Here is an 18730-nt window from a genome sequence, read left to right on the forward strand (position 1 = left end):
ATACATTTCACCAGTTCATTGACATTATTAATTATTATCTTCTTGAACCATTTGTTTTGGATTGCAAATGCAAATAATATTTCAGCATATTATATAAAATTAATATTTATTATAAGAATAGTAGGCAGTATACAGTATTTATTGTGCTGTATGCTAGTATTATGAGCCAGCCACCTTAAAAATCATGATGGGGTTCATTTATCACTGGAAATACAACATCAAGCTGAGCACATTGCATTGTGGGATGCAGTATTCACACAGTGTGCTCTGTTTTACACACTGTGCACAGTATGACAGACATGCAGAAACAGTAAGAGTATGCTAGTATGCTATTTTGAACATATTCATGTAATGCTCCAATTATGGCATTTCTTAAATGGTGGAGTTCAGAAATAATAGTATGCTAATAGATGCGCTGACCTTCAAATGCAGGGCCATTAGCTGAGTATAACTGTTGGTCTGAGTGAGAGCAGTTTGCACATCTGTGATACAATATTATGCAAAATGACATCCATGCTGCCAGTTCATAGCATGATATTGACTGAGAAGAGAACCTGTGGATGCAGACTGTTACTCACCGAATGACTGGCCTGCTATTATGAGTATTATAATAGCTACAAACCCTGAAAGCCACGTGATCTAAAACTGTAGGGTTAGACGTCAGACTGAAGAATGTGACGCAGGAGTTACTGTTGAATGTGGATTCGAAACCCTTATGAAAGCCTGCTATGTCTGGTTTGCTTTCCTTGTGGGGACTCTAGGTGTAATGGTTTTTATACTGTACAAACTATTCTATATTTCATCGCCCTGCACCAACCCTACCGCTCACACAAAACTTTCTGCATTCATGTTAGTCGGTGTGCATTCAGGTTTACACACACACACACACAGGTTTGTTTTTATGGTTTATGGGGACTCTCCATAGGCGTAATGGTTTTTATACTGTACAAACCGTATATTCTATTGCCCTACACCAACCCTACCCCTAAACCTACCCTTACAGGAAACTTTCTGCATTTTTAGATTTTCAAAAAAACTCATTCTGAATTATTTATAAGCCTTTTGAATTACGGGGACACTGAAAATGTCCTCATAAATCACCTTCTCGTTGTAATACCTATGTCATACCCATGTTATTATACAAATTTGTGTGCTCATAAACCACATAAACATGCACACACACACACACACACTATAATACACATTATTAGCATATGAACACAACAAATATGTAATGTAATTAGATGCTATTACTCATCTTACACATATGCATTGAACATGAATCTTTCTCTAGAGGAAAGCGTACTAATATCTTAGGCTATCTTGCCACCTTGTGGGCAATTTAGAAAGTGACAGAATTGGACTTTTCTTCTAACTAGAAAAAGGTTACATAGACAAAATGAGAACAATACGTGTTCTAAGGGCTGTACACAATAATCATATAGGATTACGTTTCCATTTCTAACGTTAAAAGGATTTGAAACATATTCAAATATAAATAACACATTAAAATAATTACTGCACAATAAATCAAATACAACGAATCTATTAGTTAAATATGATTTAGTATTTGAGTAATATTTTATATTTTACTATACATTTAATACAATATTACAATAAAAATATTTTAATATATACATATGTATATATATATATAAATAATAGATTATATTTTAATGTTATATTGTATATATAATCTGAATATTGTTAATTATTATTTAGTATATTTAGTATAATATTTTAATTATTATTTTTGTTTTTGATCATTTCTTTATATTCTTCTTTATATTATATGATCATTTTTAATGCACGAGATAATTCAAGTGGATTTTAAAAGTAGTATATCTTAAATGAGGCAGCTCTAACTCACCCACTCTCACAAAACCAGTGTTTCCTCCATCATCCCACAGAGACGAGATCTACAGAGTGAGATATCAGGAAACACATGCTCACGGTTAAACCCAGTCATGTAGGAGAGCCCTGGTGGGAAACCTGCACTGTCAAACCAAAATAACGTTCAAGAAGGCTTTTATTAACGTTTTTCTTCTTCTCCTACTTCTTGAAGGAGAGCTGATGTTTTGTTTTTTTGATCACGAATCTTTAACCAAAAGAAGCCAAGCTCTGCATAAGTTTAAAAAAAAAATAAAAAATTTTAATAAAAAAAAATAATAATATATTTTTTTATTAAACATTATTCGAATACAAACACTTAAGGCATATTTTAACAATCATACATCTGTTTTTCCCCCGTGTTGAAACAGCATTTAAAGAAAAGAAAAAAAAACAATACAGAGAAAAAAAAATTATAATAATAAAAAGGGGGTGAGGGTCTTAATCTAATAACATGTATAAGTCCAAAGCAGAAAGAAGTTTCAAAGCATTTCTGTCCATCATCCATTGAAGGGATTTTGCAAATAACTTCAAATCATTCTTCAATCCAGTGAAATTAGGTTTAACCTTTAAATACTTACATCTGTGGATAAAGTGTTTGCCTAACACAATCAGGAAGCTCTGCATAAGTGCATCTAACTCTATCCCACTTCCATCAAGACAAAGCCTGTGCTGTAACGGAGTGTTGGCTGTGAGCCGCAGCGCTGTTCGCAATGTTTCCGCCCACATTCAGGCACCGCCCACACAGCTGGGTCACACAGTGATCTCTCCGCTCACACACACACACACACACACACACACTCACACTCCCACACGGGGCTTCTGTAGGTGCTGTCACTCCCGAGGAACACGAACACCCGTGTAGGGCTGTGTGTGTGTGTGTGTGTGTGTGTGTGTGTGTGCATGGAGCGTGGGCGCATTTTTTAGCATTAACGTATGAGTGTGACATTAACAGAACAGGAAGCTGCTTGGATCAGCTCGATTTTGTAAGCTGCTTCCAGATTAAGAACCGTGTTTTTCAGGCCGCCTCTATAAATAAACAGTTTTAAGTTGTTAGCTTATTATTTCATTATTATATATATATATATATATATATATATATATATATATATATATATATATATGTACGCCGAGAATAAGGCTAGAGTTGCTGGTAACAAATACACAAACTTTTCTTCCTAATACTAACATCTAAACTGACGCAATCGCAAAAACACGCAAAGCTAATTCTACATATTCAGTATTCTTTTACGTTAAGTTCATCCTCAACGACAAACCGATACGAACAGATGAATGTCATCATTTAACCTTATCAACTAATCTAAGGACTACACAACCGTTTTCTACGAAACTCCAGTGTTTCCATTGAATAACGAATAGCTTAAATAAAAATAGTTACGAATAAGACATGCTATCAAATAAACAAACACAGATTATGTACAAAAAAAATGCACAAATACACTCTTGGACAATTTCTCTGTGTACACCGACTGCAAGACATTCATGTTTTTTGCTCTAAAATTAGAAATAAAAATAATTCTTAAGAATTAAAAATCTAAATAAATGGATCTCTAGGCATTTACAGTTCTTAAGGCCACACAGTTTCAGTACTAAATCCACTGAGCAAACAAAACGCAGGTTTCACTTTGAGGCTCAAGATGTTATCTGGAGTCCTCTGGTTCTGATTTGATGGTCTTCTTTTCCAGAAGCCTGGGCTCCTTCTGAGACCCATTTTCTGAAATACAAATGAATGTAAAATTCAATTTAAAATGTATTGGTTAGCTTGCACCTAAAATACCTAAAATGACAATAAAGAAATTGAACCAAGGTTTTCACATTTTTCTTCAAACTTGAGTTATAAAATGAGGCAATATGAAAACCAAGCAAAAGTACAACAAATGTTTAGCACCCTCAGGCCATCCAAGATGTAGATGAGCTTTTTTTTGCTCATCGGAACAGATTTGGAGAAATTTAGCGTTACATCACTTGCTCACCAATGGATGCTCTGCAGTGAATGGGTGCCGTCAGAATGAGAGTTCAAACAGCTGATCAAAACATCACAATAATCCACGCCACGCCACTCCAGTCCATCAGTTAACATCTTGTGAAGCGAAAAGCTGCATGTTTGTAAGAAACAAATCCATCATTAAGGCGTTTTAACTTAAAATCGTCACTTGAGGCCAAAATACAACTCCATAATCCATAATAAGTGAAAAAGTCCATCCCCTGTTGTCCTCTCACATCAAAATCCCTGACATGTTTGTTTAGAGCTGTTTTTTTTTACTGGTTTCGTTTGTAAACAAACTTGATATGTGCATATTTCTCTCCCGATTCAGAAAAATGACTTTTTCCATGTTTGTAAGAAACAAATCCATCATTAAGGCGTTTTAACTTAAAACCGTCACTTGAGGCCAAAATACAACTCCATAATCAATAATAATAAAAAAAAGTCCATCCCCTGTTGTCCTCTCACATCAAAATCCCTGACATGTTTGTTTAGAGCTGTTTTTTTTTTACTGTTTTCGTTTGTAAACAAACTTGATATGTGCATATTTCTCTCCCGATTCAGAAAAATGACTTTTTCACTGGATAAAACAATATTATTGGATCGAGGAACTGTATGTGTATGCAGCTTTTCGCTTCACAATACATTAATTGATGGACTGGAGTGGTGTGGATTATTGTGTTGCTTTTATCAGCTGTTTGGACTCTCATTCTGACGGCACCCATTCACTGCAGAGGATCCATTGCTGAGCAAGTGATGCAATGCTGAATTTCTCCAAATCTGTTCTGATGAAGAAACACATCTTGGATGGCCTGAGGGGTGATAAAATATTCAGCAAATTTTCATTTTTGGGTGAACTATTCCTTTAAATTGTATGTGCACAGAGTAAAAAAACAAACAAACAACAACAACATAATGGAGCATGTTTTACAAGTAAATACTTTTCTTTCTACTTCAAAATGTCATGTTTAATTCAGTGTGTTACTTGCCATTTCTTTGTAATTGTGATATTTACTAGCAATTTTTGAATAATAATCATTTCAACAGCACTTTTTTTCAGTGTTTCTGGTGCATTGTGTGGTTTAAAAAACTATTTAACAAGAGTAAAAGTGCAATCAATTATCATATCAATTCTCATATCATAACAGTTTCAGTATGCTGGAATTTTCAACACATTTCAGCCATTGCCAGTAAACAAACACATAGCGTAAGAGCTTACGCCAAAATAAAGTATGGTACTTTTTAGTGTTTCAAATCTATGTCACCAAATTAACAGGGGAGGGTATTAAACGTATTTTTCAGATATTCAAATCAGTTCAAAAGACCAGTGTGATCAGTAAATGACACTGATTGACATCAGGCTCTGCCCACATTGGGGCGGAAGAAAAACCCAAAACGTCAAAAAGACGAGTAAATCCACACCCCCTTCCTCACCTACTCGCAGTGTACTAACGCAGCTTGCACAGGGCAGGTAGGAGTTTCAGAGAGAAAGTGCTACCTTCATCGAGGACATTTGCATGCAAGAGATTGCATAAATTACAAAAAGTTCTCTGAAGCCCTGCTGATACGCGCGTTACGTTGACACATCAGAGTTTAATGGAGCGGTGTAGGTGTCAATGTGCCAGGATGATACTGAGATAAACCTGTGCCAATCCAGGCTACAACATGCATGCAAAAACAGCGTCCAACAAGAGCCATTTTAATCTGTACAGCGTTTCTCCGCTGGTTCTTTAAAGATTAACGCTCTACCTCGACAGCATTTGAAGGCTGTTCCAAAAGGTAGGTGGCAACATTACGCTGCCTTCAGGGATACCACGTTTTGGCCAAATTTGAAGGCAGAACCACATGGCTCCTTTGTGGATAGTGTGGCAATCCCAGAATGCATTTTGACTAGAGTAAAACTAGACTAAAGTAGAATATGAGCTTTATCTTTATATATTTAGATGACTTGTGATGTGCCGAATGACATATGAATGTATAAATAATTGAATAATAAAAAATATTTATATTATACAAGCATCTAAAGTAGTGATGCAATATTGCAAGGAAAATAGTATCACAATATATTTATTAATGATTGTATCTTCATATCCATATAATGTTTCAAAAGTAGTCACTTAGGGGGTTATACAGTATACACTAATATTCACGGGTTTGGGGTTGGTAAGATTTTTTTTAATGTTTTTGAAAAAGTCTCTTCTGCTCACTAAAGCTGCATTTATTTGATCAAACATGCATTTTTATTTTATGTTATATTATTACAATTTAAAATAATGGTTTTCTATTTTAATATATTGTACAACATAATTTATTCTTGTGATGCAAAGCCAAATTATTCAGCATTATTCCTCCAGTCTTCAGAGTCACATGGTCCTTCAGAAATCATTCTAATATTCTGATTTTTTTAAAGAAACATTTCATACGATTATTAATCGAGCAGTTGTGCTGCTTAATATTTTTGTGGAAACCATAATACGTTTTTTAAAATTCCCCGATGAATAGAAAGTTTAAAAGAACAACATTTATTTGAAACAGAAATCTTTGGACACAATGAAAGTGAAAGTGACAAAAAGTGAAAGTGACGTGACATGTGGCCAAGTATGGTGACCCATACTAGGAATTAGTGCTCTGCATTTATCCCATCCTAAGTGCACACACACAGCAGTGAACACACACACACCCGGAGCAGTGGGCAGCCATTTATGCTGCGGCGCCCGGGGAGCAGTTGGGGGTTCGTGCAAATGCTTGGTAAACAGTTCTTAATGTATAGAAAATGTGTTGTATGAATACACACAGCTCAAATATAAGAGTTACAATAAAGCTGAAGTATTTTATTTTTTACATTGAATTTTTTTTTTTTTACTTATTTATCCTCCTGACAAACAATTTGTGTGAAGATTGATCATAAAACCATTTTAAAAGCAAAGCTCACTGACCTCAAATATAAAGGAAATAGTAAAGCTAAGTAAATATAGTATTTTATTTTTAAATAAAAATTTATTATTAAAATAATATTCACTTTTTTGAGTTTTGGATGCATATAATCCTAAAGAACAATTTTTTTTGTGAACTATTCATAAACCCATTTTTAAAACCACAAAGCTCATTGACCTCAAATATAAAAGATCCAGTAAGGCTAAATGAATATGGCATTTTATTTTTGAATTTAAATTTAGTATTACACAAATACGCAAAAAATTGACAATTGACCAATTGTTCATAAAACTATTTTTAAAACCATAAAACACACCGACCTCAAAAGTACAGTATAGTAAAGCTTACATTTTTTTTACATTTAGCATTTTTTTCTTTATATTAGAATAATTTTAGCAATTTTTTTGAGTTCTTAAATGCACAAATATTATTTTATCCTTTTTTTATCGTGGTAAAAAAAACTTCTTCATCAACAATCTTTCTCTGCCATGGCAATGTTCCTGTTTGTTTCCAACTAGTATTTTTTTTGTTATTCTAACAGATCGGCCGTTGTCACCTTTGAACTAATTTACACTTCGTGTCGCCCCTTGACAACCTCCGCATTTTCCTCTGAGGTCATCACGTATATGTGTGTGTGTGTGAGTGAGCTTGTGTGTCCACGTATGACGTATGACGTTAGACTCAGACAGAGACAGCTACAGCCATGCGTGGGTAATTCAGTAAGCACCCACAGGATGATGTCAATTATGTGTTTCAGTTCACTGTGTACTTCTCCGCCTGTGCAGATGAATGATTGCACGTTTGTGTACTAACTAAGCATTTCTTCATCCAGAGAACCCCACAAAAACAACTTCCGTTAAAAACAAGCTTTTAAAAGCGAGCTAAAATTGATCACAGTTTTAATTTAACATCTTGAGAGCTTTGTTTGCAACGGTTTTGTTGAATTAGAGGCCCCACGGAGCTTCGAAAACAACGATATCATTTACTTTGAGATGTTTACCCAGAGGCGAAGACCGTCACTCATGGGAAAAGCTGTGTGAACGTGACATTTCGGAGTGAATAATGACAGTAATTACTCTCCTGAGATTATTAACAGAGAGAGTGCACACACAAACACAGCGCTAATTCAGACGCAGTGGGAAGGCAGCTGGCAATAAATATCATTACAAGAATGCAAAACTAATAAAGAAGTCCCGAGAAACCACCTGGAGCTCGAAATGATTGCAAAGCTGAGGCGTCTCATGCAAATAGAGCAATCTGTCACCGTGAGGTTTATGAATATGAGCTGAATCTACAGAACTTGTTTAAACTTACTTCAGATTTGATCCTCTTGGGAGATGGTTCATTTTCATCACCACAGTGGGACCTGAAATGAAGATGTATTTTGAGTTCTATACTTATTTTGAAACACCATAAACAGTCATTGTGGTAAAACTTTTCAATTAAATAACAAAAACTAGTGAAAGTACTAAAAAGATGGCATTTACTGTACAAACAGATGCTCCTTAAATGACTAAATAGAGACCAAGAAAAGTGTCTAAAAACCAAAATCAATTCTTTGTAACAATTTCATGAATGTATGTCTGGTATTATGATGTTTGCAAATGCTAATGTACTCCATAAAGTTAAGTTCTAACAGGATATTGAACAAAAAATCTTGATTGCAAGGTCGTATTTCCAAAAAACGAACGCTCTTTAGAACAAGAAGTTCCCTCACCCAATATTCCCGGCCACTATTTATACAAAAGCAAGCTAGTCCTCAATATGTCAACAGAGGAAAGTGTTAATAAACGATTTTAACAACTGTTTTTCTATAGAATCAAACATTAAGAAGAATTGTGTCTTACCTGCTGCTCCTGCGGGTGTATTTGTAGGTAACTTCGCGTGAAATCTGCCTGGCCAGTGAGAAAAGTTCATCTCTTCGGGTCAGCAGCGATAGATCTTTCATGCACAGCTGAGCGGATGCTTCATTGACCGTTAGCTACACGATAAATGAAACGACAATGAAAACATCAATTGTTTAGTACCATACACTCTTAAAAATAAAGGTTCCACAAGGGGTTTTCACAGCAATGCCAAAGAAGAACCATTTTTGTTTCCCCAAAGAAACATTCAGTAAAAAGTTCTTTAAAGAACCATTTTTTACTGAAGTGGTTTGTGGAATGGAAAGGTTCCATGGATGCTAAAAGTTCTTCATGGAACCACAGATACCAATAGAACCTTTATTTTTAAAGGTCCCCTGAAATGCTTAGAAACATGCAGCGTTACTCTATGTGTTGACGTCATTTTAACTGAAACAGAAAGACGGGGCGGGACATATCAAGCAGCCCCGCCCCTTTTTAAAATAGCCAATAGCGTTTGTTTATATCACAGCTTGGGCTAGAGCCATTCAGAACCGTTGAGCTCCGTAAAGCCGCATTTGACAGGGTATGCCAGCCACAATCTCATCCATATTGCTATAAAATATAGCTCGCGCATGTGATCCGCTCCATGCTATGGTGTCTCTGGACCGGAGCAGAGTGTGTGTGTGCGGTGCGGTGCTTAGCGTGACAGCGCAAAACCAGACTTATTTTTTTCCTCAATGGAAAGCATATTTACACTGTTTGAATCGTTCCCTGTCCCCTATATAGTGCACTACGTGCCATTCACTGTACAGAAAATACTAATTCTGTGGACAAGTGACCGATTTCAGCCGCGGCTTCAGCATCTATTTTATAGTGTAGGGGGCAGGCGCTTCGGATTCTAGAGAGCATTTGATTGGACAGAAAGTTTGATGAGAAGCTGAAATACAATGTGACGTCAAAAAAAATCGTCGGCGGAAGTGACGAACTGCAAGCTTTGAATGCTTATATCTTCTAAATGCACATTTTGTCGCTGTTTTGGAGCACACTGCCTTATAGATAAACTTAAGACTAACATATTGATACTAACACCCAAAAAACTTTCATTTTGATTTCATGGGGACTTTAAGAATGTCAGGAACAACAATTTCTTTAATCCACACAATCAACAATATCGATATCTTATCATTCGAACCAACCAGAAGAATCAAACCAACCTCGTGCATCGTAAGCTGCCGGCCGTCCCGCCTCTTTGAATCGAACCGCCCATAGATGGCGCTGTATTTCCGAATCTCCGCCTCCTTCTGCGGATTGTCTTCGCTCAACTCGCAGATGTGGCCGATCATCTTGCTGAGCTTCTTATTGGCGCGGATGTGTTCTTTGACTTCCGTGAGGTCGATCTTGGACAACGTTTGGGCTAGTCGCTCTACGCACTCCATCACGCACTGGACAGCGGCAGAATCGAGAGCATCGAGAGTGTCGTGAGGTGAACACGGAGAACAGGCTCCAGATGGAGATAGGCTGTGCTCGCTCTCGCTTCCCCAGAAACGAGTCTCGCTAGCCCCTTGCAGCGGGGAGCACCCTGGCGTGCCGTCCCTGCTTAGCTCCAGTCTTCCAGGACTGGGGCTTGTGGGTAATAATGCCCTGGGCACCGCAAGCTGGTTCTGTTGCCCATTGCTGTGGGAACTTTCGGGTAGCTTGTACACTGGTATACTGCAAACAGGAAGAGACGTCAACGGTTGGTTGAAGATGGAAGGGTTGGTGACCCAATCCCGCAAAGCCTTCTGGAGTCTTCGAACGTGAAGGGGTTTGGTCGCCATTCCGACAAGGGCCATGATCTCGAGGAACTCTTCCTCACCAGCCTCACAGAGCTGCTTCACATCGTCGCCGCCCTGCTGGATGAAGGCTTCGTAGTAGCAGAGCAAATTTGCCTTCTGCAGGATCCGGTACAGTTGCAGCTCGCCCAAGGACCGTGGCAGCAGTACTGACATGGCTACACATGCAAACACAGAGGAAAACATAGCATTGCCATTCCCAGAAAATGTTTCAAGCATGAAGCAATGCTCGCCAATGTTATTTATTTCCCAGGACAGGTCTGCAAACTCACACTATGACTGTCACAATTAGTCTCCAGTTGCAATGTTATTTTACTATACACTCTTTCAAGAGTTCACACTTACATATAATAAATAGAGTAAAAGTTATGCATATTTGGCGTGCTGTCCGAGGGGGGCGCTCCGAGCTCGAAATTTGGTCCAAACCCAGAGTACCCCCCCCCCCCCCCCTCCCCGGTTGGGATAGGAATAGTTAGAAGTGAGGAGATGGGGTGGTGGAGGGATGCTGGAAAACGGTCAAGGAACAGAGGTAAGTCTGCTGTGTATATATACCTCTTATCTTGTTAACTTATGTGCTCCTCTCGTGTTAATTAGGCTAATTATCTGAACGTGCTCCTCTCAAACTTTGTAAACAAAACATAATTAAGAATAAAGGTTCCAAATAGGTGTTTTTGCAGCAATGCTCCAGAAGAACCATTTTTAGTTCCCCAAAGAACCTTTCAGCGAACAGTTCTTTAAACGACATTTTAGTAATCTAAAGATTCTTTTCAAAAAGTTTCATGGATGTTAAAGGTTCTTCATGGAACCATCGATGCCAATAAAGAACCTACATTTTTAAGAGTGTAAATCATTTGTAAAGCCGATGTGTTTTTGTTTGCATCTCCGGTAAAGGAGAGCGACAAAACCACTTAAAAAAAATTAAAGGTTCTTTACTGGGATCAGTGGTTTGATGAAGAACCTTTAACAATCCATGGAAACTTTCCATTGCACAAAAGGTTCTTTATAGTGGAAAAAGTTCCTCAAATTATTACAATGTTCTTTACACCAAGAAAAAATGCTTCTTTTAGGAACTGTTCACTGAAAGATTCTTTGGGGGAGCCTAAAATGGTTCTTCTATGGCATTGCTGCAAAAAAAGTGAAGAGCATTTATCCATCACTTACTGACCATGATGTGATGTATAATTATTAAGCTACTCATAATGGAAAAAGGATTGCCAAAACATTTGGAGGGAACATATTATATGGACTGCCCAAGGCTACAGTGTATAACAACAAAATAAAAAATGAACAAAGATAAAGTAAGAAAAAATGATTGATAATTCTGACTCAGTGCACATAGTTTTATCTGGAATAGTACTTAGTCAGGTTAGTGCCATATTTCATTTTTGACAAGAATCCAAACAAGGCTGCGAGAGATAGAAGTACAGTGTTCAAAAGATTGTGCTTTTGTTTAACAACATGACAACTGATTAGCTGATGAAAAACACTGCCCAAAAAAATTGTGCAAATTACATGATCTAGTACCGGCACAGTTTTCAACCATGTAATATTCAGTAAGCCCTGACTAAGGTCTATACATCATATCCAGTCAGACAGTCACATAATGTTTAGTCACAGAAATTGCAAACTTTCAGTGCATTCGAAGCTCAAATTCGATACGAAAATGTGGCTGTATCCGCAAAAAAAGATGTTATTGTTAACATGATTGTTTTTTAACATTGAAAACCTATACACTTTCCTTTTAAGTACTTATTTAGCAGATGTTTTCATTCCAAGTGTCTTAATTTATACTTACTACAGGTACAATCCACTTGGCACAACCAGGGTTTGAGTGCCTTGCTCAAATGCAACTTATTGACCGGATCTTTCAACATTACACCACATTTCAATGCAATTACGAATAGGCTGTCACATACAAGTTTACACTGTTGCAAACACAGCTGTGCATTACACTATTCTCCACAAAATCATGGACAGGTTCCTGCAAACTCACCTGAGAAGATCTCAAAACTATTGCCTCGCATGCACCTGGGAATCTCTTCGAGATCAATGCATGCAAATAACTCGGATATTGTCTATATACCCAATTAGCTCAGAACAACACGCTTTGACAATCTACCAATCTCAAAACTATTGCCTCGCATGCACCTGGGAATCTCTTCGAGATCAATGCATGCAAATAACTCGGATATTGAGTCTATATACCCAATTAGCTCAGAACAACACGCTTTGACAATCTACCCTCCCCATCTGAATGGCTATGTATGAAATGTTTATGTCCACGTACCTCTCTTTCGCATCTGGTGCGCGCGAGTGCTCCCGGTGCTCGCCGCTGTCTCGAGACAGCGCTCCGCCTCTCGCGAAGGAGAGAAAGTGCGTTGAAGACTCATCTGTGCTGTCTCTCTCTCGCTGAGTGTCTCTCTCTCTTGTGCGGGGATATTCCGATGTAAGCTGCATTGCTCTCTCACTCCCACGCGCCGGTTTGACGCAAATCCTCGCGTGGGCGACGCTGCGCGCGTGGGACGGAATACCGAGAGAGAAAGAGAGAGAGAAGACCTAAACGGTCACACACGGCAAAATACACATTCACGATGACATATTGAGGAATATTAATCGGTAATACAGTGTTTTTTTTTTTCAACATGAACCCACACCGCTTTCAGTACAGCATATGCGTGTATTTTTGTGGTGGCCATGTTCATACATGTAAATAAGAGAAACCCGGGAAAGTTGTCGAACTTTTTAGTACAGTAAATGTTCACCTTGGTAGTTGACTTTTGATAGTACATTTTGGTGTAAATAAATACTTCAAAATGTAAAAAATAAAACGGTTTTCGGTGAAATAGTTCCGCCAAAAATGAACATTTGCTGAAATTTTACTCACCCTCAGGCCATCCAAACTGTAGATGACAATTTGTTTGTTCATCACAAAAAATTTGGAGAAATGTAGCATGAAATCACTTGCTCACCAATGAATCCTCTGCAGTGAATGGGTGCCGTCAGAATGAGAGTCCAAACAGCTGATAAAAACATCACATTAATCCACAAGGCTCCAGTCCACCAGTTAACATCTTGTGAAGAAAAAAGCTGCACGTTTGTAAGTAACAAATCCAACATTATGGCGTTTTATCTTTAAAGGGGTCATATGATGTTGCTAAAAAGAACATTATTTTGTGTATTTGGTGTAATGAAATGTGTTTATGCGGTTTAAGGTTCAAAAAACACATTATTTTCCACATACTGTACATTATTGTTTCTCCTCTATGCCCCGCCTTTCTGAAACGCCTCGTCTGGAAATAGATGACCTCTAAAATAAATCTGCAAAACATAAGGAAAAAGAGAGGGAGCGAGAAAGAAAAAGGGGGGTGGCGTTGAAAAACAAAACAAAACAAAAACTAAGATTCCTTTCATTTGCTCTGCCTATGCAAGTCAAGTGTGTCTTCCTACTCAAACACACCCACACACTTGGCCGCCCACGCATATATGCACATACACATATACATAGGAACTCTGTGACGCGCAAACACATCCTGGTTTGAGTGTGTGTGTGTCTGTGTGTATAGGGGCCCCCTGCTCAGAGTGGGTGTTGTCATTGCAGGGTAGGGCTGTTGACAGGGTACGTGTGGGTTTGCGGTTTTTAATGGTTAAGCTGACAGTTACTCAGAGAATCCTCTTTCTTCCTTCTTTGTGGCATGCAACTTCACGCTCACATTCAGATGTAATTAACTGACTCTAGTTTTAATATGCAGAAGACAGTTCTGTCTATAATGCTTTGGTGAACTTGTCTGAGAGAGTCAAACAGTAATGAAGTGATGGGTTTCATGGCTGGAATAAATAAATAAAGGTAATTTGCTATGAATCAGGGAGAGTTTGAAGCTGCAATATGCAATATATATACATACACATACATATTGCATATTGTAATAAAAATCAAATGTAATTTGTGTGTATGTACAAACCCAATTCCAAAAAAGTTGGGACACTGTACAAATTGTGAGTAAAAAAGGAATAGAATAATTTACAAATCTCATAAACTTATATTTTATTCACAATAGAATATAGATAACATATCAAATGTTGAAAGTGAGACATTTTGAAATGTCATGCCAAATATTGGCTCATTTTGGAAATAATAAATAACAGTAAATAATAATGTATGTCATATAAATGTAATTTATTTGAGTAATTATTTACATTACATGGGTTCACATTTAGTACATATTTAAAATACAATTGAAATAAACATCATACATTTACATAAAAATTATTTTTTTTACATTTAGCAAATAAATAATAAATTAAATTATTACAATTGTATACATGTACAGCATGCTTCCATCTTAGAAACATTGCCAAGTTACGAAACATGTTACCTGTTTCTGATGCAGAAAAGCTAGTTCATGCATTCATGACCTCTAGACTGGACTATTGTAATGCACTGCTAGCTGGTTGTCCTGCATCTTCAATAAACAAGCTACAGGTAGTCCAAAATGCATCGGCTAGAGTCCTTACCAGGTCAAGAAAATATGATCATATTACCCCAATTTTACAGTCTCTGCACTGGCTACCTGTTAAGTTCCGTATCAGTTACAAAATATTATTACTTGCCTATAAGGCCCTTAATGGGCTAGCTCCTGCGTACCTAACTAGTCTTCTACCACGCTACAATCCATCACGCTCCCTAAGGTCGCAAAACTCTGGACTTTTGGTAGTACCAAGGATAGCAAAGTCCACTAAAGGAGGTAGAGCTTTTTCGCATTTGGCTCTCAAACTCTGGAATAGCCTTCCTGATAACGTTCGGGGTTCAGACACACTCTCTCCGTTTAAATCTAGATTAAAGACACATCTCTTTGGCCAAGCATTCAAATAATGCATCTCATAATCTTGTACTGCAGTTATATCTGATCAAATGCGCATTATTATTCTTTAGCTTGGGTTAAACAAATCAATTTTGCTTTGTTGGAACAGCAGCTACGCCAATTATGTCTCTATTTGTTTCTCTGTGCCACGGGATTGACATAAACTACCACTAAATATTGTAGAAACTTAATTTGCTGTAAAGTTGCTTTGCAATGATTTGTATCGTGACCTCAGTGAGTTGATGATTTTCACTTGGCAAACAAGAGGAAAAATCCCATAGATTTCATTGAAGGAGTGACCCAAGGCATGTCTAAAAGAGCCAGAATATCCAAAAGACTCGGGCCAGTTATTAATCACCTAGCAAAACCCTAGCAGCTGAATAGGAATGGCTAAAAAACACCTTAGCAACTGCATAGCAACGTGCTAAAAACGACATAGAAAACCTTAGCAATCAAGTGTGCCACACACGTCTTGAAAAGTGAAGCCAAAACATTTCGATCGCCATCTGGTGGCTGGCTGCAGTATAGGCCATGAACCCCACCCTCTCCATGTAAACGAATGGGACGGGAGACAAACAAAAAAATAATAATCTAATAACACTTTTTTTAAAAATTCCCAAAGACGGTTTCCATCATTTTTGGTAGATCTTATCATGCTGATGTATGTTGAAGTGTTTATTTTTCTAATAACTTAAGTTTGATTTTAGTTATTTGATGCTATAAAATGGGGTGTGGCATCCTGATTTTGATAACGTGGCTCCACTTCACAATCACTACTGTACTGTGCAGACTCTGGCTCCAAATGAAGTCTATGGCCCTGTCCTAAATTGCACCCTAAACCCTTGCGGTCTTCCTCTGAGGCCACACTTTCATCAAGTAATGCCGCTTTGACTGTTGGGTAGAAGACTGCAGCGGAGCTCGCCTCAGTGTGCATCGAGTGTGCATAGCAGCCGCAAAGGGGGCGCTCACGAGCACCCTTCTGAAAGCTAAAATATCGGACAAGCTTATGTGGCGGCCATTGTAAGTCCGCAAGAGCACAAGAAGTGTTCCATTTGGGACAGGGCCTATTTTGCAAGATGACAGCGGCCATTCTGGGATATTTTGGCTTCACTTTTCTGTAGTGGAAGGAAGTGTAGACGTGTCGTCCATATTTATTTTATTTTATTTTTTACAGCCTATGGTAGCAAAAGCATAGCAACGTGCTAAAAGCAAGTAGAACACTGTAACAAAGTTTGTAGTTACGGGAGGAACATTTAAACAAAACTTGAATGATCAAATAAACAAAAGTAAAGTAAAGCGACAGCCCTTTATGGAAGAATGCCACATAAAACAACATAAAATGTCCCAGGCCTAGTCCTCTCTCGTCTCGCACTGTTGTCACTCCTTCTTTTATCCTTCCGGAGCTCCTCCGTGGGACTCGAGACCAGTGAGTGGCGCAGGTGTCGCTCATTATCATTTACTCCACCGGCCTCGCTCTGCACCCATGGCTCTCGGCCCCGCCTCACTCGTCACAAACACCTTAACAATTGTATAGCAACATACTGAAAACCACTCAGAACAACTTAGCAACTGCCTAATAACTTAGCAACTGCATAGCACCATACTAAATACACTTAGAACACAACAAAACACTTTTAAAAGTTTTACATATTTTGATTACCAGAAAATGATCAGTACCATAATGCTACTTTAAAACGTTACATTTTTCTCGCGCACACAATTATACAGCCAAAATAAAACGTTTTGGAAATAATCTGCAAATATCTCCCTGATATGTTTTCTTTAAGTAGCTGCCAAAATGATGTGTCAAGGGATGTTATCACATCATAACATTTTTTTCAGCGTTCTGAAGAAGCATATTTATTATCTTAAAAATAAGCTTTATGTAGTAAGTACATAGGACAAAAATGACGGCACAACCTTTCCATTGACTGCATAGCAACATGCAAAGAAAATCACTCGGAACACCTTAGCAACTACACTGCAACAACCCATAATACTCACAATGTCACATCTTGGTTGCAGGTACATAGCAATACAGTATTTTAAAAACATTTCTGAATCATATTATATATATAGCAAAACCATAAAACTAAAAACACTTTGCATATATGAAAATACCTGTCTGGTAAGTTTTCTGCAACGTTCTTCAAATTGTTGGAATAACTATGAAAACAGCACAAGATCAAACTGCAATGTTAGTGGCACATAAAAAAAATAAAAATAACAGCATACATTTCAATGAAACTTTTCACAAAGTTTCAGGATGTGCTAATAAATGTGACGTTTTTTCAGTATTCTGAAAAAAACAAGCAAATATATAGTTAAATAATAACATCTGCCATATTTTTTTTATTTATTTTCAGGAAATGTAGATGTCTAAATTCACCATTTTGTCACCTCTAAAGCCCCCTTAAGACTAACGAAGTGAATTAATCACTTGAAAACCATCAGGAACCTCTACCTGCTACAGTTTTGACATTTCAAAGGCTTTATCTCGACATGAAAGCTTCCGCATGCGACATTGCTTCACAAAGAACCGAGAAAAGGAACAATGGAAATTCTGAGATCTGACAAACAAAAGACTCATTAGACAAGAGCAACATAATTAAAGATAATAAACTCAATCGCCCCTTTGAAATGCAGTAAACACATCAGGCGTGGTGATTATCATTTGGAGGCTTTGATGTTTGGCCCTTCAGCTCTGAGAAATGAGGCCCATGAGAAAACGGCTCCGCCCACAACTCCGCCCACCACACTGGAGGAAATCCTGAATCAATTAATCAGGCCGAGAAAATAAGCCATAAATTTAACGTGATTCAACACAGTAACTCAAAATGAACTGAAACCCTGGCAAGCAAACCTTTTCCTGAATTTGGTCTAACCTGAACATCAACCTCAACCCAAAATGGCAGCAAAACATAAAAACTCAGGGTTTCATCTCAACGACCAGTTTGACTAAGGCGAGTCTCCAACTCAATAATGATTCGAACAATATCCGCAGTCCAATCCTCAGTAGATCCATTCGCCTTTCACACCACTGAGCGTGACTCACTTTTCTTGTATTCCAGCTCAGTGCGCATAATAAATTCATAATTTCTGTTTATATGACATCTTCTGTGACCTCCACCTATTCAGTGCATTTCACTGTAATTGTATCATGTTTACACAGCCTTCAGTTGATTTACTTGCATATCACTTTGAGGAGGTCAGGTCAGGATGGCCATTCAGCAAGCCCTCATGAAGACACGTTTGCCTACTTTTTAAACCCATCCAAATGACTTCCCTAGTTTCCCCAATAATCCCTTCACTCTGGCTGGATCTTCGCTTTCAGAATTTCAGAATAGGCGTTGACTGCCCACACTC

The 18730-nt window shown here is 37.8% G+C and overlaps 1 protein-coding gene across 1 annotated transcript; it reads right to left on the reverse strand.

The window, feature by feature from the left end:
• Positions 1-403: 403 nt before the first annotated feature.
• Positions 404-13482, reverse strand: nab1a (NGFI-A binding protein 1a (EGR1 binding protein 1)). The gene is made up of 7 exons (XM_016292952.1): positions 13475-13482; positions 12793-13014; positions 9888-10663; positions 8677-8810; positions 8144-8195; positions 1871-1919; positions 404-459 (listed from the first exon to the last, which is right to left on the reverse strand). The coding sequence occupies exons 2-7, from the start codon at positions 12893-12895 to the stop codon at positions 404-406; spliced, it is 1170 nt and encodes a 389-aa protein (XP_016148438.1). The 5' UTR covers positions 12896-13014; positions 13475-13482.
• Between the last annotated feature and the right edge of the window lie 5248 nt (positions 13483-18730).

Source organism: Sinocyclocheilus grahami, unplaced genomic scaffold, assembly GCF_001515645.1.
Source record: "Sinocyclocheilus grahami isolate Dianchi unplaced genomic scaffold, SAMN03320097.WGS_v1.1 scaffold295.1, whole genome shotgun sequence".
NCBI classification, from domain to species: Eukaryota; Metazoa; Chordata; class Actinopteri; order Cypriniformes; family Cyprinidae; genus Sinocyclocheilus; species Sinocyclocheilus grahami.

Coding starts and splice junctions, on each gene's coding strand:
- nab1a (XM_016292952.1), bottom strand. CDS start 12,895: ATGAGTCTTCAACGCACTTTCTCTCCTTCGCGAGAGGCGGAGCGCTGT. Junction 8,811..9,887: donor GGCAGCTTACGATGCACGAG/GTTGGTTTGATT, acceptor TTTATCGTGTAG/CTAACGGTCAATGAAGCATC. Junction 1,920..8,143: donor CCAAGAGGATCAAATCTGAA/GTAAGTTTAAAC, acceptor CTCACTCTGTAG/ATCTCGTCTCTGTGGGATGA.